Genomic DNA, 17,278 nt, shown 5'->3' on the forward strand with positions numbered 1-17,278 from the left:
ACACAACCTGGTTCTTCTAGAGAAAAAAAAAAAAAAAATCGGCCAAAATTTTGTGCATTTTCCGACAAAAACACTTAGGTTTCCATCCTCAAACATCAATCCTTTAATCTAAACCCAAAAATTGCACACAAAAAAAATGCATAAAATGAAGAACCAAAATAAGCCCTAATTTTTGAAATCCCATCAAATGGGCTCCAAAAAACCATAAAAATGATGGGTTTTGCTCCAAACAATATTTTCTACAAGTCTCCAACCTCAATCGGGCTTGAAAACCTAGAATCAACACCAAACGAAAAAAAAAAAGCTCCAAAAAAATGGCTTCCAAACCAGAAAACGGGAAACCCTAAATAACCCAAACATGCAGCTCAAATGTCATCCATGTAGTGCTTTGATACCAATTAATGAAAATTTAAACAACATAGGATCACTTGTAGACATTAAAGCATGCATTAAATGACAATAAATGAAATGCTCACCTTGATTAATGCCATGGAAAGCCATTTCATGCTCCACTGGTGTTCAAAAAGAAGCTCAGTCCAGTGATGGTGTGAAAATTTGGGTTCAATGAGCTCTTCCCTTTCCTTCTCAAGATTCAGTCCAAGTGTGTGCTCTCAAGAGTGCGTGCTCTTTCAGCCAAGAAGAAGGAGAGAGTCATTTCATTTGCACTTATATATATATACACATATATATCATACATTACACACATTATTTGAACCACTTGACTTAATGAGTCAATTAAGTGAATTAAGGTGAACTCATAAAAAAATCAAAGAATAATATGTATCTAGCCCCATTATGGACCACAATGCAAAAATAAAATAGCATTGATTTATAACATTATCACATTGATTATGTAAGTCCACACAAAAATTCCAACAGCCATGAGTACTCCACACATGATTAGAATGTTTTGGTCAATTTCTTATGAACTCTTCTAATGTACGTGCATGTGCATGTCTTTCTTTGAAATCATACACCTTGAAAATTTGGTATATACTTTGAAGAGAAAGAAAAGGTGCAATATTGATGTTATCCTATGTCAGCTTTTCAAAGATGGTCATGTATACATGGGAATTCTTTGTTTTTTTTTTTTTGTTTTTTTTCAATAAATATTATTAAAATAAAATTATTTAAAAAATAAATATAAAAATACAACACTTTTTATTACATCTTTTATTTTTGTACTAAATTTATCTTTTCAAAAGACAAAAATTTTTTTCTTAAAACTTTTTATATTAAACTTGTTTTTTCAAAAGACAAGTTCACTTATTTTATATTTGAATTTGTTTTTTCAAAAGACGATTTCTATTTGAAATTGAAAAATATCGTAATTTTAGAATTATTTTTTATGTTATGATTTTTTAAAAAATATTTATAAAAATCACACTACTACAGAAAACCTGTATACATGACTCTTTTGATGTAGTACTATGCACAAACATGAGTTAATTATTTATTGATAGAGTAGTATTTGAGACTTATAATCAAATTTTGTGTTGCGATCCAAAAGGAAATTTATTCATATTATGGTTTTCAAACTATATAACACCTTATTTATGTTTAAAATATTAAAATAAAGAATGAAGATAGGAAATTTATCTAATTTTTTATATTTCAAATTGTTTCGAGGAGGAATAAGATTGAAAATTTTAAAATTACCACAAACTTGAAATTTTTATGGTCAAACTTGTAAAGTGTTTTTTTCCTTTATACTCAATTTTCTAATAGGAGAAATATCTTACAACCATAGTTAATTAATTCAAATTCTATAAATTTCTTGAATATGAAATTTGATTTTAATCATGTAAAAATAAATGGACATAGATTTCAGTATGGTTTCTTTTCCCTCAATTTGCCTATTATTTTTTATTTTTATAATTTAGTATTATTATTATTATTTTTCAATTAATGATAACTTTATTTGATTTAATGCCAAAGCACTAAATATTAAAATTGTATTTTAATATGATAAGTTGAAAGCAACTGCATCTATTAGTCCAACAGGTTACTTTAAACAAGTCACCTCCCACTATGTTAACAACAGCTCATGAACCTTTCATATCATATGCTCAATGAGAAATAGGTTTTTAGGGTACAAGTGGGCCAACATCAACAATTAGCTCCTCTTTTTTAGAATATGAGAACATTTAAAACGTGGAAATAAAAGAATAATTTCTATAATTGGAATTTACATTGATTTTAAACTCTCATGCTCATGAAATTATAAATTAGTTTCATATGTAACTTAGAGTTAAATAGAATCATTTGAAGATATTATATTTCATTTTCATTTTTATCTTTTTTATGACAAATAAAATAAGAGAGTTAGGTTTTATTTGGTAACTGTTTTTAAAAACAATTTTTTATTCTCAAGAAAAAAAAAATAGTAAAATACATTTGACAACCATAAAATAGAAAATAATGTTATATGTTTTTAAAAACAAAAGAATAGTGTTTTTAGATCAATTTTTAGTTGTTTTCATTTATTTTTTGAGATTTTTTTAAAAAAAATAATTATACAAATATGAAAAAAATTTAAATAAAACACTACATATATAAATTATTTCTAAAATATAAAAATCAGGTTATTTTTTTTTTTAAATTTCTAAACAAACATTTATTTTATAAAACATTATAGATCAGTTTTCAAAAATTATTTTATAAAAAATATTTTCAAAAATAGTTATCCAACAAGGCCTTACACTCCATTTGATAACCATTTTTAAAACTATTTTTCTTAGAGCATAAGATAGTTTCCAACTTCAAAACTTAATTTGATAAACTTTTTATAGTATTAATAAGTTTTTGAGAATTTGTCATTGAAAGAAGATGATTTTTGGGAATAAATTTCATAAAACTTTTACTCTCTTTATGTAAACTATATATTCTAAAAATAAAAGGAATATGAAAAATACGGTCATTCTAAGACTGAATTTTAATTATTTTTTATGCCATCGTTTTGTAAAGGATGAAGAATAACCTTCATGTTTTTTCAACTTTCGCTCCTAAAAATTATAAACAATTGTTGTTAATATCTATTGTCAAAAACTAATTTGAGAATTCTATAAAAGTTTCTTGCATATAAACTAATTTGTGAAAAACAAATTGGCTTTTTAAACGAGATGGTCAAACCAAGTCCAAGATAAGGAATTGAGACATAATTACAAAGATAATGACTTAAAAGTATTAGGAAATGAAATCATTGCCGAGATTAAAGGGGAAAAAAAAAAGATGCCTTTTTGTTCCATGGAAATATTTTTTTGGGTATAGGAAGTAATCTTGGGTTTTGGTTGCCCATGAAGAGTGGAAAACTTTTTCATAAAAGATTTTATATGGTGTAACAAGTTTTGGCTTAAGCATGATTATGGACTCAATATGTATACAAGACAAAAGCTTTGCTTAATTTTTTTTTTTTTTTTGTTTGATGATACAATTGTTTTTAGTCCTGTAAGATTTCATTGCCTTTATTCATTAATTACCTTAATTAGCACAAAGTTCACATGTTACATCAATTATTATCTCTTCCATATATATTGTAACTTCAGATGGAGATGCTGTATGGAACTCCTTCTCCTGTCACCCCCTGTTTAGAAAATGGCTTCAAAACATCGTATGGAACCACCCCAGCTCCGCCTCTGTTCTTCAAACTATTGTCTTTATTCCTAGCATTAATAATATTTTCGAGTTCCTTTAATCTCTCTGAAAACCTTTCAAATGCTTTCTTTATTGCTGGTTCTTTACCCCATGTTGGCTCCATATGCTTCCCTAGATACTCTTCATCCGGGGAATGATTCGATAACACATCTAAAATAGCCATAACTTTTGTTGCTTGAATCTGTGAAGGGAAGCATACCAAAAGTTCAGAATCGGGATATTGTTTCCATTCTTCTTTTGTTGGGTCTTCACAGGGCATGTTGATTCTCGCAATCGTAGGCCTATTGGGGAAGTAGCCAGCAAAAGCATATTGCCCAAAGTTGACGGCTGAGTGGTGAGCAGAGGCCACCCACACTATAGTTGTGATAATTCCGATGAGATCTTCTGGTGTTTTGAGGACTGGCCACCATGGTTCATCTTTCTTATCCTCATGACCTTTGGTTCGGATTTCTGTCCACCATGCTTGGAGCTCTGGATCAGACTGCACCATGCTTGCGTTCTTGTAGTAGTAATTGACATAATCTGCAACCCATTGTTTTAAGGCATCCCATAGGACCAGACCGTCGTTGGCAAAAGGATAGTCTGCGATCAGTAGCTTTAGGCCATGGGGAGCAGTTGGATCCTCAATGGCAATTCCCCTAGCAATTACCAAAACTGAAAAAGTTAGCAAGGGGACTTTCAGGCAAGTGCATACTAATTAGCCCTCTACACTTCACAAAACAATAATTCACCAAAAGAGGAATATACAAACAAATGAATGCATGAGCAAGTGAACATCTCTTCAGAAAGAATTTTGGAACCAAAATATTAAGTATGTTATGGGAAATGGTCAGAAATGTATATCAAAGTACCTACCACTAATATGGGGTAGTTACCAAATGAGAGCATAATGAAAAAATTGTCAGGGAATTATTAACTGTGAGTTGGACTTTGAATTTAAGCGGAAGTATACTAACCGAAGCTCAAGGTATATATTTGACTTGTGGGTTATGATTTACGTCATTCATCATCATGCTTATCAGATTACCTGTTTATTAGGTCTGCTGGCAGAGCTTCCCTATCAAACCGCCACTGCTGGTCATAAGCGACGGAGCTAAGCTCCATAGAATATTTGCTAGGCGAGAATGAACTCTCAATGACCCCATCTGCACTGATGAGAACTTGTCGGGCAAGAGCATTGATCTTCATTGTATACCGGCAATGAGGATGCAATAATCTATAGATTGGGTGCATTACACTGAGTTGCCTATGTGTTGCAATTATGTAAGGTTCTGTCGCACAGTGAGTTCTCAACCTGCAAAATGAGCAAGACATATTAAGTTATTGTATTGTCGTTCATGAAGTTTACTCTCTAAACTGGGTCTCATAAATGATTCTGGCATGAGAAATAAAAGGAAAAAAGGGGAAATAATAAGTTTGTTAAACTTCTTATTGCTTATCCAAGGGACACAAACTGTTTGGCAAATTTGACAAGAAAGAGTTATCACTCAAATAAGGAAAGAAAGGCAATAACATACCAGTGGCTAACAAGCTCATGATGACCGGAGTCATGGGCGAGGAAATGGGCTTTGGCAAACCTCCAAAGCCACAAACCTGTAGCTTCCGAACTGGGCGTGAAAACTTTGTTCCACTGTGGTTTTCCATCCATTGGGGGGCGAGTGAGCTCGATGGCTAGAGGCTTCAAGGTGCCATCAGGTGTTAGGAAGAAAAGTGCCCTTGAGCCATACAGTGTTGTCCCTTTGATCCGCCTTACTTTGCTTACAAATGGTAATAATAAGTCATGGTAATCTATGATGAATAGCTTCTTCTGTTCTAATGCCTGCATTCATGTTCCCAAATTTAGACAATTTAATCCTTGGGAGATTGATAGTGGAGTGGGAGAGACGAGAGAGAGGGGTACATACCTTGTCTACTGTCATGAAGTCTTTTATCTCTCGCCCGACCAACTCTGTGGTGATTGCCGATTCGGGTGGACCATAGACATCAGGATCCAGTGTGCTCTTCAATGGCCATTCCTACATGAAATTATGCAATTTCTATTAGCATGGGGTATCATTTTTTTTCCAGTCTTATAATAAACGTTCACTTCCTCTTACTAGCTTTTTGCAAAATAGGGAAAGGATGTAAGAACCATCTAATCAGATAGTCGAAAACCTAATATTGAAATTTGCTATTCCATAAAAGTATTGTTTGCGTAAATAATTAAAATATTAAGAACAAACCGTAAAAATATGTACTCATAAAATTTGTTTATCATACCGTAACTAACTTTATACTGTATGGGTTAACACCAGCAAGGGTTTGGCGTGAGAATTCCTCATCCCGAAGCCAAGAGAACTTGTCCTCTGCAAATTCAAAAAAGCTTCAGTTCGTATGTGAGAGAGACAGGAGGAGAGATGGGGGTGTGAAGGTTTTTTCTTACTATGAAACATTGCAGGGGTTTCAAATTTCACGACATCGTCTGCATCTTCAATGGCCTTCACTAGTCTCAGCACTATACTTTGCAAAGGTCCTTGATTTTTAACCTTAGGAATGGGCATTCCTTGATTGTATAATTGGTCTATATCTGAGAAGTGTTGAAATCCAAGACCAGGGTCGTCAAGTAGGACTGCCTTTAGGGATGGTAATAACGCGTCCAACACTGACTCTGCTGTCTTTGTTATGAATGAGTTCTGCTTCACCTCAGAAAATTCTTCATCCCTTGGCACATAGAAGGTGCCAGTCCTTGTCTCCGAAAGGGGATCTGCATACATGGATGAAAGATACTATTTGATTAATGAGTTTAATGATGCAATTCTTCATTTACATTTACAATTGTGTCATCTCCATTGTTTTAGACTTTTGAGCCTTATATTGAATGTTATAGCATGAGCCAAATTTATTAGTTCCGTACTCATCTATAAAAATAAATATGATTATTTGAGAATTATATATATATTTTTTAATTCATACTTTTTTTCTTTTAAATTTCTTACACTATTTAGCAAATCTGATTGCAAATTATTATGATAGATTAAAATTTGTTACATTTTCCATTTAAAATTTTTGACTTAGACTAAAATTTTGCTATGTCCTTATTAAAAATGATTGAACAAGTTTGATTCTAATTTTCATACCAATCTTGGACCGTGGACGTCCCGTCCTACATCGCCTAGGGTATGGGTACTTCTTGCTACCACCAAGCACTGGTCGGGCCAATTCAGACTTGCTATCAGGGTCACCCAGATCATTATACACATCATAATCATAGATTCTATCGGAAGTCTTGCGTTCACCTTTACCATTTCCTCGTAAACTTACAAGATCTTTTTCTCTTAAATTGTTGAGGCCTCTTGGTGTTTGTGATGGTAAGTATGACTGCTTCACATGAACAAAAGATGAGTAACATGCATGCGTAGAAGCTTAGAGAACTCATTATGATGAATGAGGTTTTTATATTAATAAAATGATGCTAGCATGATTCAATGTAGTTCTGTATACTGAAGAAAAAAATCATATGAAGTGAAAACTTTATCATGATGTTGCTATATATTTTCTTCATGGAAATTCTATTAATCTGAAATTGAAGTTACCGTCATTAATGCCTAAGTTTTAGAATGCCACTGCTGAATGATATGGAATGCATTCATGATGAGAAATTTAGCAATATCCCCATCTGGAAACATGCCTCTGAATCCTTTTTCATGGACCTATTGGTGATGCTAATATGCTTAAATGATGATTCAAGAAACAGGTGGAGATGGGTGTGATGAGCAAGTATTCAGTACAAAGGTAAAAATTCAATACCTATCACCTTATCAAGAATTAGTTGACCATAAAAATAAATAAATTGATAAGCTATCTATTAAAGGAAACTTTACCATGTATTTATCCAACAGTTGAAAATTTCCACTAATCAGTTTCAACTTCAAATAACTTTTTGTTTTTACTTATTTCTAAATTTTTATATAAAATATGGATAGAAAGTTGTATCATATGACATATACTAACACAATATAATAGAGGTGATGCCATTATATACTTTTTTCTTTACGCAATAAAACGAGGACTATTTTTATAAACTCGTGATCCATTAGTCCTCGACTATTTTTGCGTCTTCTCTTAGAGCCACATCTCTTAACCCAAGCAAAGATTTTCAGTACCGGCTGCCATCACTCGCCTAATTCTGACTGCAAAATCTAACTGTATTCTGCCTAATTCCTCTATTTCAACATCATAATTTTGGATGATACCGCACCCATATTCAAGGTGCCTCATTTTTCAATATTGAACAGTTGTACAGAAACTTATTTCAAACTAACCCTAGGTATAGATATTGGGTGACTTATCATGGACTAAAAATTTTGAAATTGAAAGCCCTCTAAATTTCTAATTAAATAAAATTAATAAATTTATATGCGTATTCCGTTGGGTGGAAAATATTAATAAATATTGAAATTTATTTTAAAAAAAAAAGTCGCCTTCTAAAGTTGGTCCAACCAAATAGTTAGGTTTATTGTGGTTAATGTAGAAAGGTCAAAGCGTGCAGAGTTTAAGGAAGCAAACAAAGAATCTATGGACCACACCACGTAGAACTTTCGTGTGAAACAACCAGGGCTTTGTGACTAATTCCACAAACTCAAAGGCAATGACTACTTCTACGGAGACATTTCTGCAGCCTTGTTCAATTGGCTATATGGGACAAAGACATGACGCAAATTAATAGACACCACCACATATGACAATTGAGTGTTGGATAATGTAAACCACAAAGCTTTTAGTCAACCAAAATATTTTATGTATTTAAGTTTTAAGAATATATTCAAATTTATGCAGAGGAATATTGAAAAATCATTAATTAATTTAGTCATGGTCCTTCACAAAATTGTGAAATTTGAATTATCAAAACCTAGGGTAATAAATCATAGAACAGTAATAGTTGAACTTGTTAGTTGATCATATGCTTCAGAGATGATGAAAAGTGTAGAAGATGGTGACTAACCTTGAAGGTGAAAAAGACCCTCTTCTCAGGCTTATCAAACTTTGGCTCAACCCATGAATCACAGTTGAACTCAATAGGGCCATTTGGGAGGCCATTGAGGACTATATGCTTGAGGTACATTTCATTCTTGTGTTCATTCTCGACTAGAACTGCACCTATCTCCCCAAAGTCACCAGGAATCACGAACTCTGACTCGTAAATCACCTCCCCATCCTTTTGGCCTGTTCGGCGAGCATACCCGCTAATTGGTTTCTTCTCTAATCCCGTCTCTTTGCAAAAATATTAATGAAATTATCAGTAACCTAATGATCAAATTTTAGAATTCAAAAAGAGGACAGAAAAAAGAAAAAAGAAAAGGAAATATGTTAAATTTTCATCACTTTGGCTACTTGGAGCCACTTGTGTATCTTCTGTAACTTATTATATATTTATATTTATATTCCCATTTCATGGGAAGAACTTTTGGCACCATGTTAGGATTTTTCTGGGTGTTCTACTTTACTTTCTCAGAAGACAAACAAAAAGATAGAGTAAACAAATGGTCAGGAACTCTCAAAACCTCCCTTGTATGATGTCCTACAATGCACCCTTTTTTCATGCTGCTTAAAATTTTATTTCTTGACTAAAGATGTGTTTGATATAACATTTAAAAAAAAAAATTAAGAAAAAAGGAAAAAAAAAAAAGGGTTAACAACATGCCTGCAATTTGTATGGTTCCTGCAGCAAAACTGCATGAGTCCACCTTTGAAACTCAATTAAACCACACTTTTTATTCATTTCTGAAATTGAGTTATGATAGAATACTTACTAGGATCAAGCTCTGCACTAACAATCTCTAAAAGGAGTGATTTACCAAGTAAGTCCAATATATCATCGGGCCCATGGCTCAACCCTACCAAGTTGAAGAAGCACCCTCCATCGCTTAATTTCACGGTAACAGTTGCCTTAACAGAAGTGGACATGCGGGTTCCACCTGCTACAGCTTTATCATTGTTAAGGACATAACCAGCCCTAACATTCCTATACTTTTTCTGGAGTTGTGGCCCTGGCCGGAAGGAAAATGAAGCAAAACTGTGGCTGGGGAAGCATGGTTTGTTCAGAAAGAAGAACGTCCGGGCATTGTCTGGCCGGTGGATCTGAGTCTTGAGCATATCTAAATTCTGAGTTGCCATAGCTAGTTTGAGTGGTCGTCGAAGAAGTAGTGTTCCTTGGATATCTAACTTTCTGGCTAGAGATGAGAGTTATTGATAGGAATCAACTTGTCAATTCATATAGCGGTAGAGAGAAAAAGAGAGAGAGCCATGGGAATACAATTTGAAAATTCAGAGAAAGAGAGAGTACCATGGGAATACAATTTGAAAATTCATCTAGGAATTTTCTGTCGGAAATTGTCTGTATCTGGTAATTTCGAGGGAAGAATCGGAAGATGGAATAAGAAGTGGTCATGGGAATAAAAATCAAACACAACAATTGACCAAATAAAGAGTGTGAAAGATGAAGAACTTCAATGGAAAATTGTAACTTCTTCGAGATAGCTGATCACAATTACACGGCTCTGTTTTCTATCTTTTTTATCACAATTACACGGATCTGCATGCTTTCTACCTTTTCTTTATATTACACTAACCTTCTTTATCAGGAGCACTTAAAGTACCCTTGGGTTGTGCGCTTAACCACTCAGACCGGCCAGTTTTGTTTTTTTGTTTTTGTTTTTCTTATTTTTTGAAATTTCATATTTTTTAAATTCGTTCTGTTTAATTCGACACATTAGGATTTTTTCCACATAAATACACCTTATGATATTGAAAATTCGAAATGCATTAAATTGTTATTGTCATTATTCTTCCTCACACTTCACATCTAGCATTCTTTAGTTGAGGAGAGAGCCATGGCGGTTCGCCATATCCTTTTAAGTTATTGGAAAGTTTACTAAAAAAATATGAGGTCCCGCATCTTCGATTTAAAGACTAGCATAAGTATTAGAGAATATTGTTTGGTTTAAAGGCAAGGGGGTGTTATTAGGGTGGCATGGCGGGTTCATGGGAAAGAGGTGCAAGAAATTGTGGAGACCAGCCCCTTTTTGCTTGGTTTGGTGTTTAAAGGAAGAGCAAAACCAGAGTATTTTTAATGGTTTAAAGGGCTCTCCATTGTTAATGAAAGATTCCTGATTATATCCTTGTTTGCTTTGTCTCACAAGTTGGTATGTTTTTTTTTTAACAATGTTGCTTATTTAGACTTCTTTGATAGTTTAGTTAGAGCTTAGGGCTCTTCATCGTCAGTGGGAAATTTGTTTCTTAAATGTTTATTTTTTGGGTGTCATAAATTGTCGGGGCAATGCTGCCTATTTAAATTTCATTGGTAATTTGGGTAAGGCCTTTTGATGCTCTCTGTAAATTCCGGCTGTACCTGGATTTTGATACACATATCTTCCCTATCAAAAAATAAATGTTTTCCAATTAACAAAAGCCTACTTTTTGTTCAACTTTTGGTTAGATGTTCCCAGTGTTGTGAACTAATTAGCTTTACTAGCATGCTCGAGTAATAAATGATGAGTAATCATCTAATGACTTTTAGCCTGTTTTTCCACGAGTGGCTATCGGAATGTTACAACCAGAAGAAGCTCGTTGATATTGAAATTTACCTTATGCATGCTGGGAAACCCATATGGCGGAGAAGCAATGTTCCACATGAAGCCAAAAATGGTAACACTGATCTATACAAATTGTTTTTTCCTTTTTGTTTATATCACTTTGACTGAGATTTGTTATTGGTTGTGATGAATGTATTTAACATTTTGCACATGCATCCCGGTTTGGCTATGAAGACTGATTTCATGAATAAGAAAGTCATTATATTCATTTCATTTGTATTTTTATGACAAACATAACAAGAGAATTAGGCTTACTTAGCAACTAATGTTTTTACTTGTTTTTTGTATATATATATTGATAGTAATTAATGAGATTTTGTTAAGGTCAAGCAAGTCCACTTTGATGGTATCTTTATTTAGGGCAAATGGGCACCCCACAGGTGTCAATTTCTTTTGAACCCTCTTAGTAAAGGGGAATTCACAAGGATAAGGGCATGCTATATTTTGTACTTACCCTCGTTCTCTTCCAACACATACAAGTGTGGTCCAAAAGAAACGACGTCCCATGAATGCTCATGCTTTTGATTTTTGGTATTGGTCTATTGCATTGTCAGTGAAAGGTACAAAACAAAGATGATATTTCAATGAAGCATGTGACTTCTGTCTTGCATATGATATATTGATGAAACATTTGACTTTTGTCTTGCATTGAAATAAAGATGTGTTTTTAGATTACTTGTTTGAATGTTACATTAATTCTTACATCATTTTTACTACTTTATGTTTTTTTTTTTTTTTTAAGTCAAATGGGATGATTTATTTGAAATTTTCTATTGTTTGAATAATAAAATCTTTTTAAATTTTATCATGTCTAATCATTACTTGTCATGAAAATAAGCAATAAATGTTGTAATTAAAAATTTTATTTACTATTTAAAAAATTATAATAAAATTATTTTGCTATAGGTAGTTTCATGCTTCATCAATCAATATAGTCATCTCACCTATTACTTATTTTGAATCATACCAAAATTATTAACTTCAAGCAAATGAACATGTGATAGATGATTGTTGTATCTTTCGTATTAATAGAACTCATTATCTTTTCAGTTTTTTACGAATCAATAGTGCATATCAAAAAGTTGTTAAGGAGCTCATTACTTGGTAACTTAAATTTTTATGTAAATTAATAAATTAACGAGACATCAAAGATCTAATTTAGGGGAGGTTTTGGGTCATAAATTTCATCAATGTTATTTTATGATTGGGCATAGTCCGAGTAAAGTACTCTATATACATTGATGGTCAAGTTTTTTTTATAAATGAGAACTTAAGAACTTAATAATGTAACTATGCAACATTTTCTTTGTTAAGATCTATCAATTTTAGGAATATTATAATATTTTCAAATTAAGTTCTATTAATGATCATTTTAATATAAAAGTACCAAGTTATATTGTATCTATTTTCAAAATATAATTTAGCTAGTCTCACCAATATACTTGAGCTTTCCATTATGTCTAGATTATATATGCTACATTCAAAGTAGCTAATGAAAAGAAAACAATATGAGAGTTTAGAAGGGTGTATTTATTTGAATCTCAGACAAAGAAAAAAAAAATAGCTTGAAAAGCTTGATTTAGGACATTTGGTTTCAAGAAAGAGACATAGAATGATAGACTTATTTTTAAATGTTGAAACTCTTGATACACAAAGCATATGATTGGATATCATCAACATCTTACATATAAATTTAAAGATAAACCATTTTATCCATCACAAGATTTATATAGCTTTTTATCAAAATTTGTCATCTTTTCATCATAGGGTTACCCTCAAATAATTCCTTTTTCTACCATTTGTTGTTCTTGTTCTTGTTTCCTTTTTGAGATTATGTCAGCTAATTAATAGATAACACTATGGTATGAAAAGTTGAAAGTAAAAGATTAAAAGAAAATAAAAATTATATTTAAATTCAACAAAATTTTCATTCAAATTAGTATCTTTCTTTTTTCCTCAAAGGATGATAAAATTAAGTAATAATTTTTTAAAATCTTTAAATAAACTTTATTATATGCTATTATCTACAATAAATTATATAAAAGAATTCGATTTTTTTATTTTTATAATTTCTATGTTTGAAAAATAAGTTAATAAATTCTAGAAATGTTCATGTTAACCTTGACAAGTATCCAAAATTTATTGAAGCGAGGAAGAGAGAGAGAATTCAATGTGAAATAGGTGTATTTATTTGACTAGTTGATGGCATCCCAAGTGAATGTCAGAATCACCTCGGTCCAAAATTGATGCTCCATCACACCGATAATGAAACTACACCCATTGCTATGATAGGGCCATTTTAACAAATTTTATACTTGGGTATATATGTGATTGAATTTCCCCCAATATTGCTTCCATCCTTTAGATTTTCGAAATTTCATCTTTGTATCATATTGGCCATCATGAGGCTTGAATGGTTAGAAAATGATTAAAAAAGAATGATAAATTTCAATTTTAAAAATATGTTTCATAAAACAAATATTTTAAAAATGATTTTATTTTTTAAAAAATAAAAAATTATTTTCCAACTTAAAAAATATGTTTGACAATTTTTTAAAGCTACAATTAGATTTTTAAGAATTTGTTATCTTAAAGAAAGTTTTTTGAGAGTAAGTTCAGATGCATTTATTTATTTTGTATGAACTTCTAAGATTAGAGGAGATGTGGAGAATATAATCATTTTAAGAATAAATTTCAATTGTTTTTCATTTCATCTTACCCTAAACCATAAAACAAAAAATTGTTTTTCATAATTGAGTTTCTAAATAAAATTGTTGATACTTTAGAATAGGGTTATAATCTTGCCTCAGTTATGCACTAGTTTGACATAATTTACTTCCTTTGATCTTAATTGTTACAATCAAATTTAAGCACGTTACTGGATGGGCTAAATATTTATTTAGATATGTAAGACTAAACAATGATAATTTTAAAGAAAAAAAAAAGGATTGAAAGTGGACTTAGACATAAAAATTGGAAAAGTGGTAGGGAAGGCAGTAGCAAGTAGTTCAAACATCAGGTGGACTACTCCTTGGGGCAATCTCCTAGACAGTGCATGGCATAAAGGAAGAACTCAATCACATCTCATTCATGCATGATATAGACTCCATACTTTGAAAAATAAAAATATTTAAAAAGTAGTAATCAAACAGTAATTTGTATAATTGGAATTTATATTGATTTTAAACTCCTAGACTTATAAAAATAAAAGTGGGTTGAATATATTAGCTATGATGAACATGTATACAATGAAATAAATAGTAATTAATCATAAGAAGTTATTGTATTTTATTTTCATTTTTTTTATAACAAATAAAATAAGAAAATAAGTCTTATTAGTTTTGTGACTATTTTAAAAAAAGTTTTTTTTCTTTTTTAAAAATAGAAAATAGTTTTTCAATTTAGAAAATATATTTGACAGATTTTTTTATCAAATATTGTGGACTCCGTATTTTGGCTCATACATTTCCCACTCGATGGCGAGCTCGATTTTTATTTGAAAAATTATGATTTTTATTGATTAAGAAAATGATTTGGAGTCGCCACTTATTTTTGTTTTATATTTACAAGGGTAAACAAAATAAGAAAGAAAACTCTAAGTGTGACTCTTTGTTTTGGAAAAGGTGGTCTGTGAAAAACCTGATCGGGCTCGGGGGTCAGATTACTTATCGGGAAGGTATGGTAAGGACCATAGTACCCCTCTAAGTTCCTAAAGTCGGGTCTCTACTAATGAGATGAAGCAATCATGACATCTAATAAGGAAATCAATGTAAACTCGAATCGATTATGCACATATGGGAATCAAAACACGCATAGAGAGTGATCAAAAAGAAAGTGGATGCATACCTGGACTATGAACGAGCAATGTGCTCTCATAAAAATGAGGTCAGTGTACAATAAAGATCACTAAACCTATCACATACATCGTCAAATTAAAACTGTTTGAGGGAGAATTGGATTTTTGAAGTTTATTTGAAAGTTTGAAGTCTTAAAAATTATTCGAAAATTCGGTCTTTAGAAATTAAATATAAGAATGAGAATTTTTAAAAATTAAATTTGAAGGAAATTAGAAAATCGAAATTTCAGATAACTAAATTTGGCAATGGAAAATTTGAAGAATTACTTAAAGACGAAATTTTAAGCAAATGAATAAGTGAATGGAATAATAATAATGATGGAATAATAATGACCAGATAAATATTTGCGGAAGTCAGAATATCGAACATTGGAAATTGAACTTAGGGTTTGGAAATTTAAAAAATTATTAGAGATGGAATTTTAAGTGAAATGAAGAAGTGAGTAAATAAATTAATGGAACAATAATACTGACGAAACAATAACGGTTAGGTGAATAAATGCGAAAAATAGAATTTTAGAGATTGGAGATTGAGTTTAGAGATTGAAAATTAAATTTAGGAGTCGGATTTTTTTATGGATTGAACTTTAATGATTGTGATTTTTAAAAGAAATAGATGAATAAATGTGGAATAATAATAATAATAATTAACAAAAATGATATTTAAATGAATGAAAGTGAGTAGCGAAATTTTTTTAGATTGAAAATTAAATTTAGAAGTTGGATTTTTGAAAAATTGAACTTTAATGATTGTGATTTTTAAAAGAAATAAGTAAATGAATACAGGATAGTATTAATAATTAACCAAAATGATATTTAAACGAATTGAAAGTGAATAGTAGAATTTTTTTAGATTGAAAATTAAATTTAGGAGTTGGATTTTTAGTGAATTGAACTTTAATGATTGTGATTTTTAAAAGAAATAAGTAAATAAATACGGGATAGTATTAATAATTAACCAAAATGATATTTAAACGAATTGAAAGTAAATAGTAGAATTTTTTTAGATTGAAAATTAAATTTAGGAGTCAGATTTTTGGTGAATTGAACTCTAATGATTGTGATTTTTAAAAGAAATAAGTAAATAAATACGGGATAGTATTAATAATTAACCAAAATGATATTTAAACGAATTGAAAGTGAATAGTAGAATTTTTTTTAGATTGAAAATTAAATTTAGGAGTCGGATTTTTGGTGAATTGAACTTTAATGATTGTGATTTTTAAAAGAAATAAGTAAATAAACATGAAATAATAATAACGATTAACATGAATGATATTTAAATGAATGAGAGTGAATAGTGTGATGTTTAAGATTGAAAATTAAATTTAGTAATGATTGGAATTTTCAGAAGAAATAAATAACTAAATACGAAATAATGATAACAATAACAAAAATAATAATAATAAAGAGTAAATAAATAGATATGAAAGATGGAGTTTCGAAGACTTATTGGAAGATGGAATTTAGGACTTGAAAATTCTAAGGATGAAAGATTATAGAGTCGGATTATTTGGGATTTTTGAAAATCAGTTTTTAAGGTCTGTGGGCTTTGGAAATGGGCCAAGAAAGGTGGCCATGTGAAATAGAATTGTGCAAGTGGGCTTGGGGGCAACTGGCATTGCATTTAGAGGTTCAACATGGCCCATGCTGATGTAATTGATTCTGACCGAAGCCTAATGGTGACTGTTGGACAAACTGGTGAGGCAATGACTGTTGAATCGACTGCATGGCAGCACGCTGGTGGACCGGGTGACTTGCTTGTTGATGAGGATAGATCGGTAGCTGTCGTGAAGGGAGGACATCTTGGGCCTGACCTAGCAAAGGCTACAAAGCCGACTGCTGCTGACTTCGAGCGTGAGCCTAGGAAGGATGCATTTGAGGAGATTGCAGGGGGGGAATTGAGCTTGGGGATGCATATGCATGTGTGGAAAATAGGTATCAAAAGAAGACGGGTGTGAGGTTAAAGATGTGGAGGATGGGTATTGTAGTGGGTATGATTATTGAAGGAAATGGGCGTGATGAGTGGAATGGGCATCCAGCAGTGGGTACCATGAGCATGAAAGAGGATGAGATGGGTATGGAGGTTGGAAATGGAACGGGGTGAGGGTGTGGAAGATGATGGTGTAGAGAGAGA

The 17,278-nt window shown here is 31.5% G+C and overlaps 1 protein-coding gene across 1 annotated transcript; it reads right to left on the bottom strand.

The window, feature by feature from the left end:
* Positions 1-3,378: 3,378 nt before the first annotated feature.
* Positions 3,379-9,964, bottom strand: LOC117915603 (linoleate 13S-lipoxygenase 2-1, chloroplastic-like). The gene is made up of 9 exons (XM_034831202.1): positions 9,444-9,964; positions 8,636-8,904; positions 6,771-7,011; positions 6,077-6,397; positions 5,914-5,999; positions 5,559-5,669; positions 5,172-5,473; positions 4,682-4,948; positions 3,379-4,292 (listed from the first exon to the last, which is right to left on the bottom strand). The coding sequence occupies exons 1-9, from the start codon at positions 9,805-9,807 to the stop codon at positions 3,542-3,544; spliced, it is 2,712 nt and encodes a 903-aa protein (XP_034687093.1). The 5' UTR covers positions 9,808-9,964; the 3' UTR covers positions 3,379-3,541.
* Positions 9,965-17,278: the final 7,314 nt, after the last annotated feature.

The sequence above is a fragment of the Vitis riparia genome, chromosome 6 (genome assembly GCF_004353265.1).
Source record: "Vitis riparia cultivar Riparia Gloire de Montpellier isolate 1030 chromosome 6, EGFV_Vit.rip_1.0, whole genome shotgun sequence".
Classification (NCBI taxonomy): Eukaryota; Viridiplantae; Streptophyta; class Magnoliopsida; order Vitales; family Vitaceae; genus Vitis; species Vitis riparia.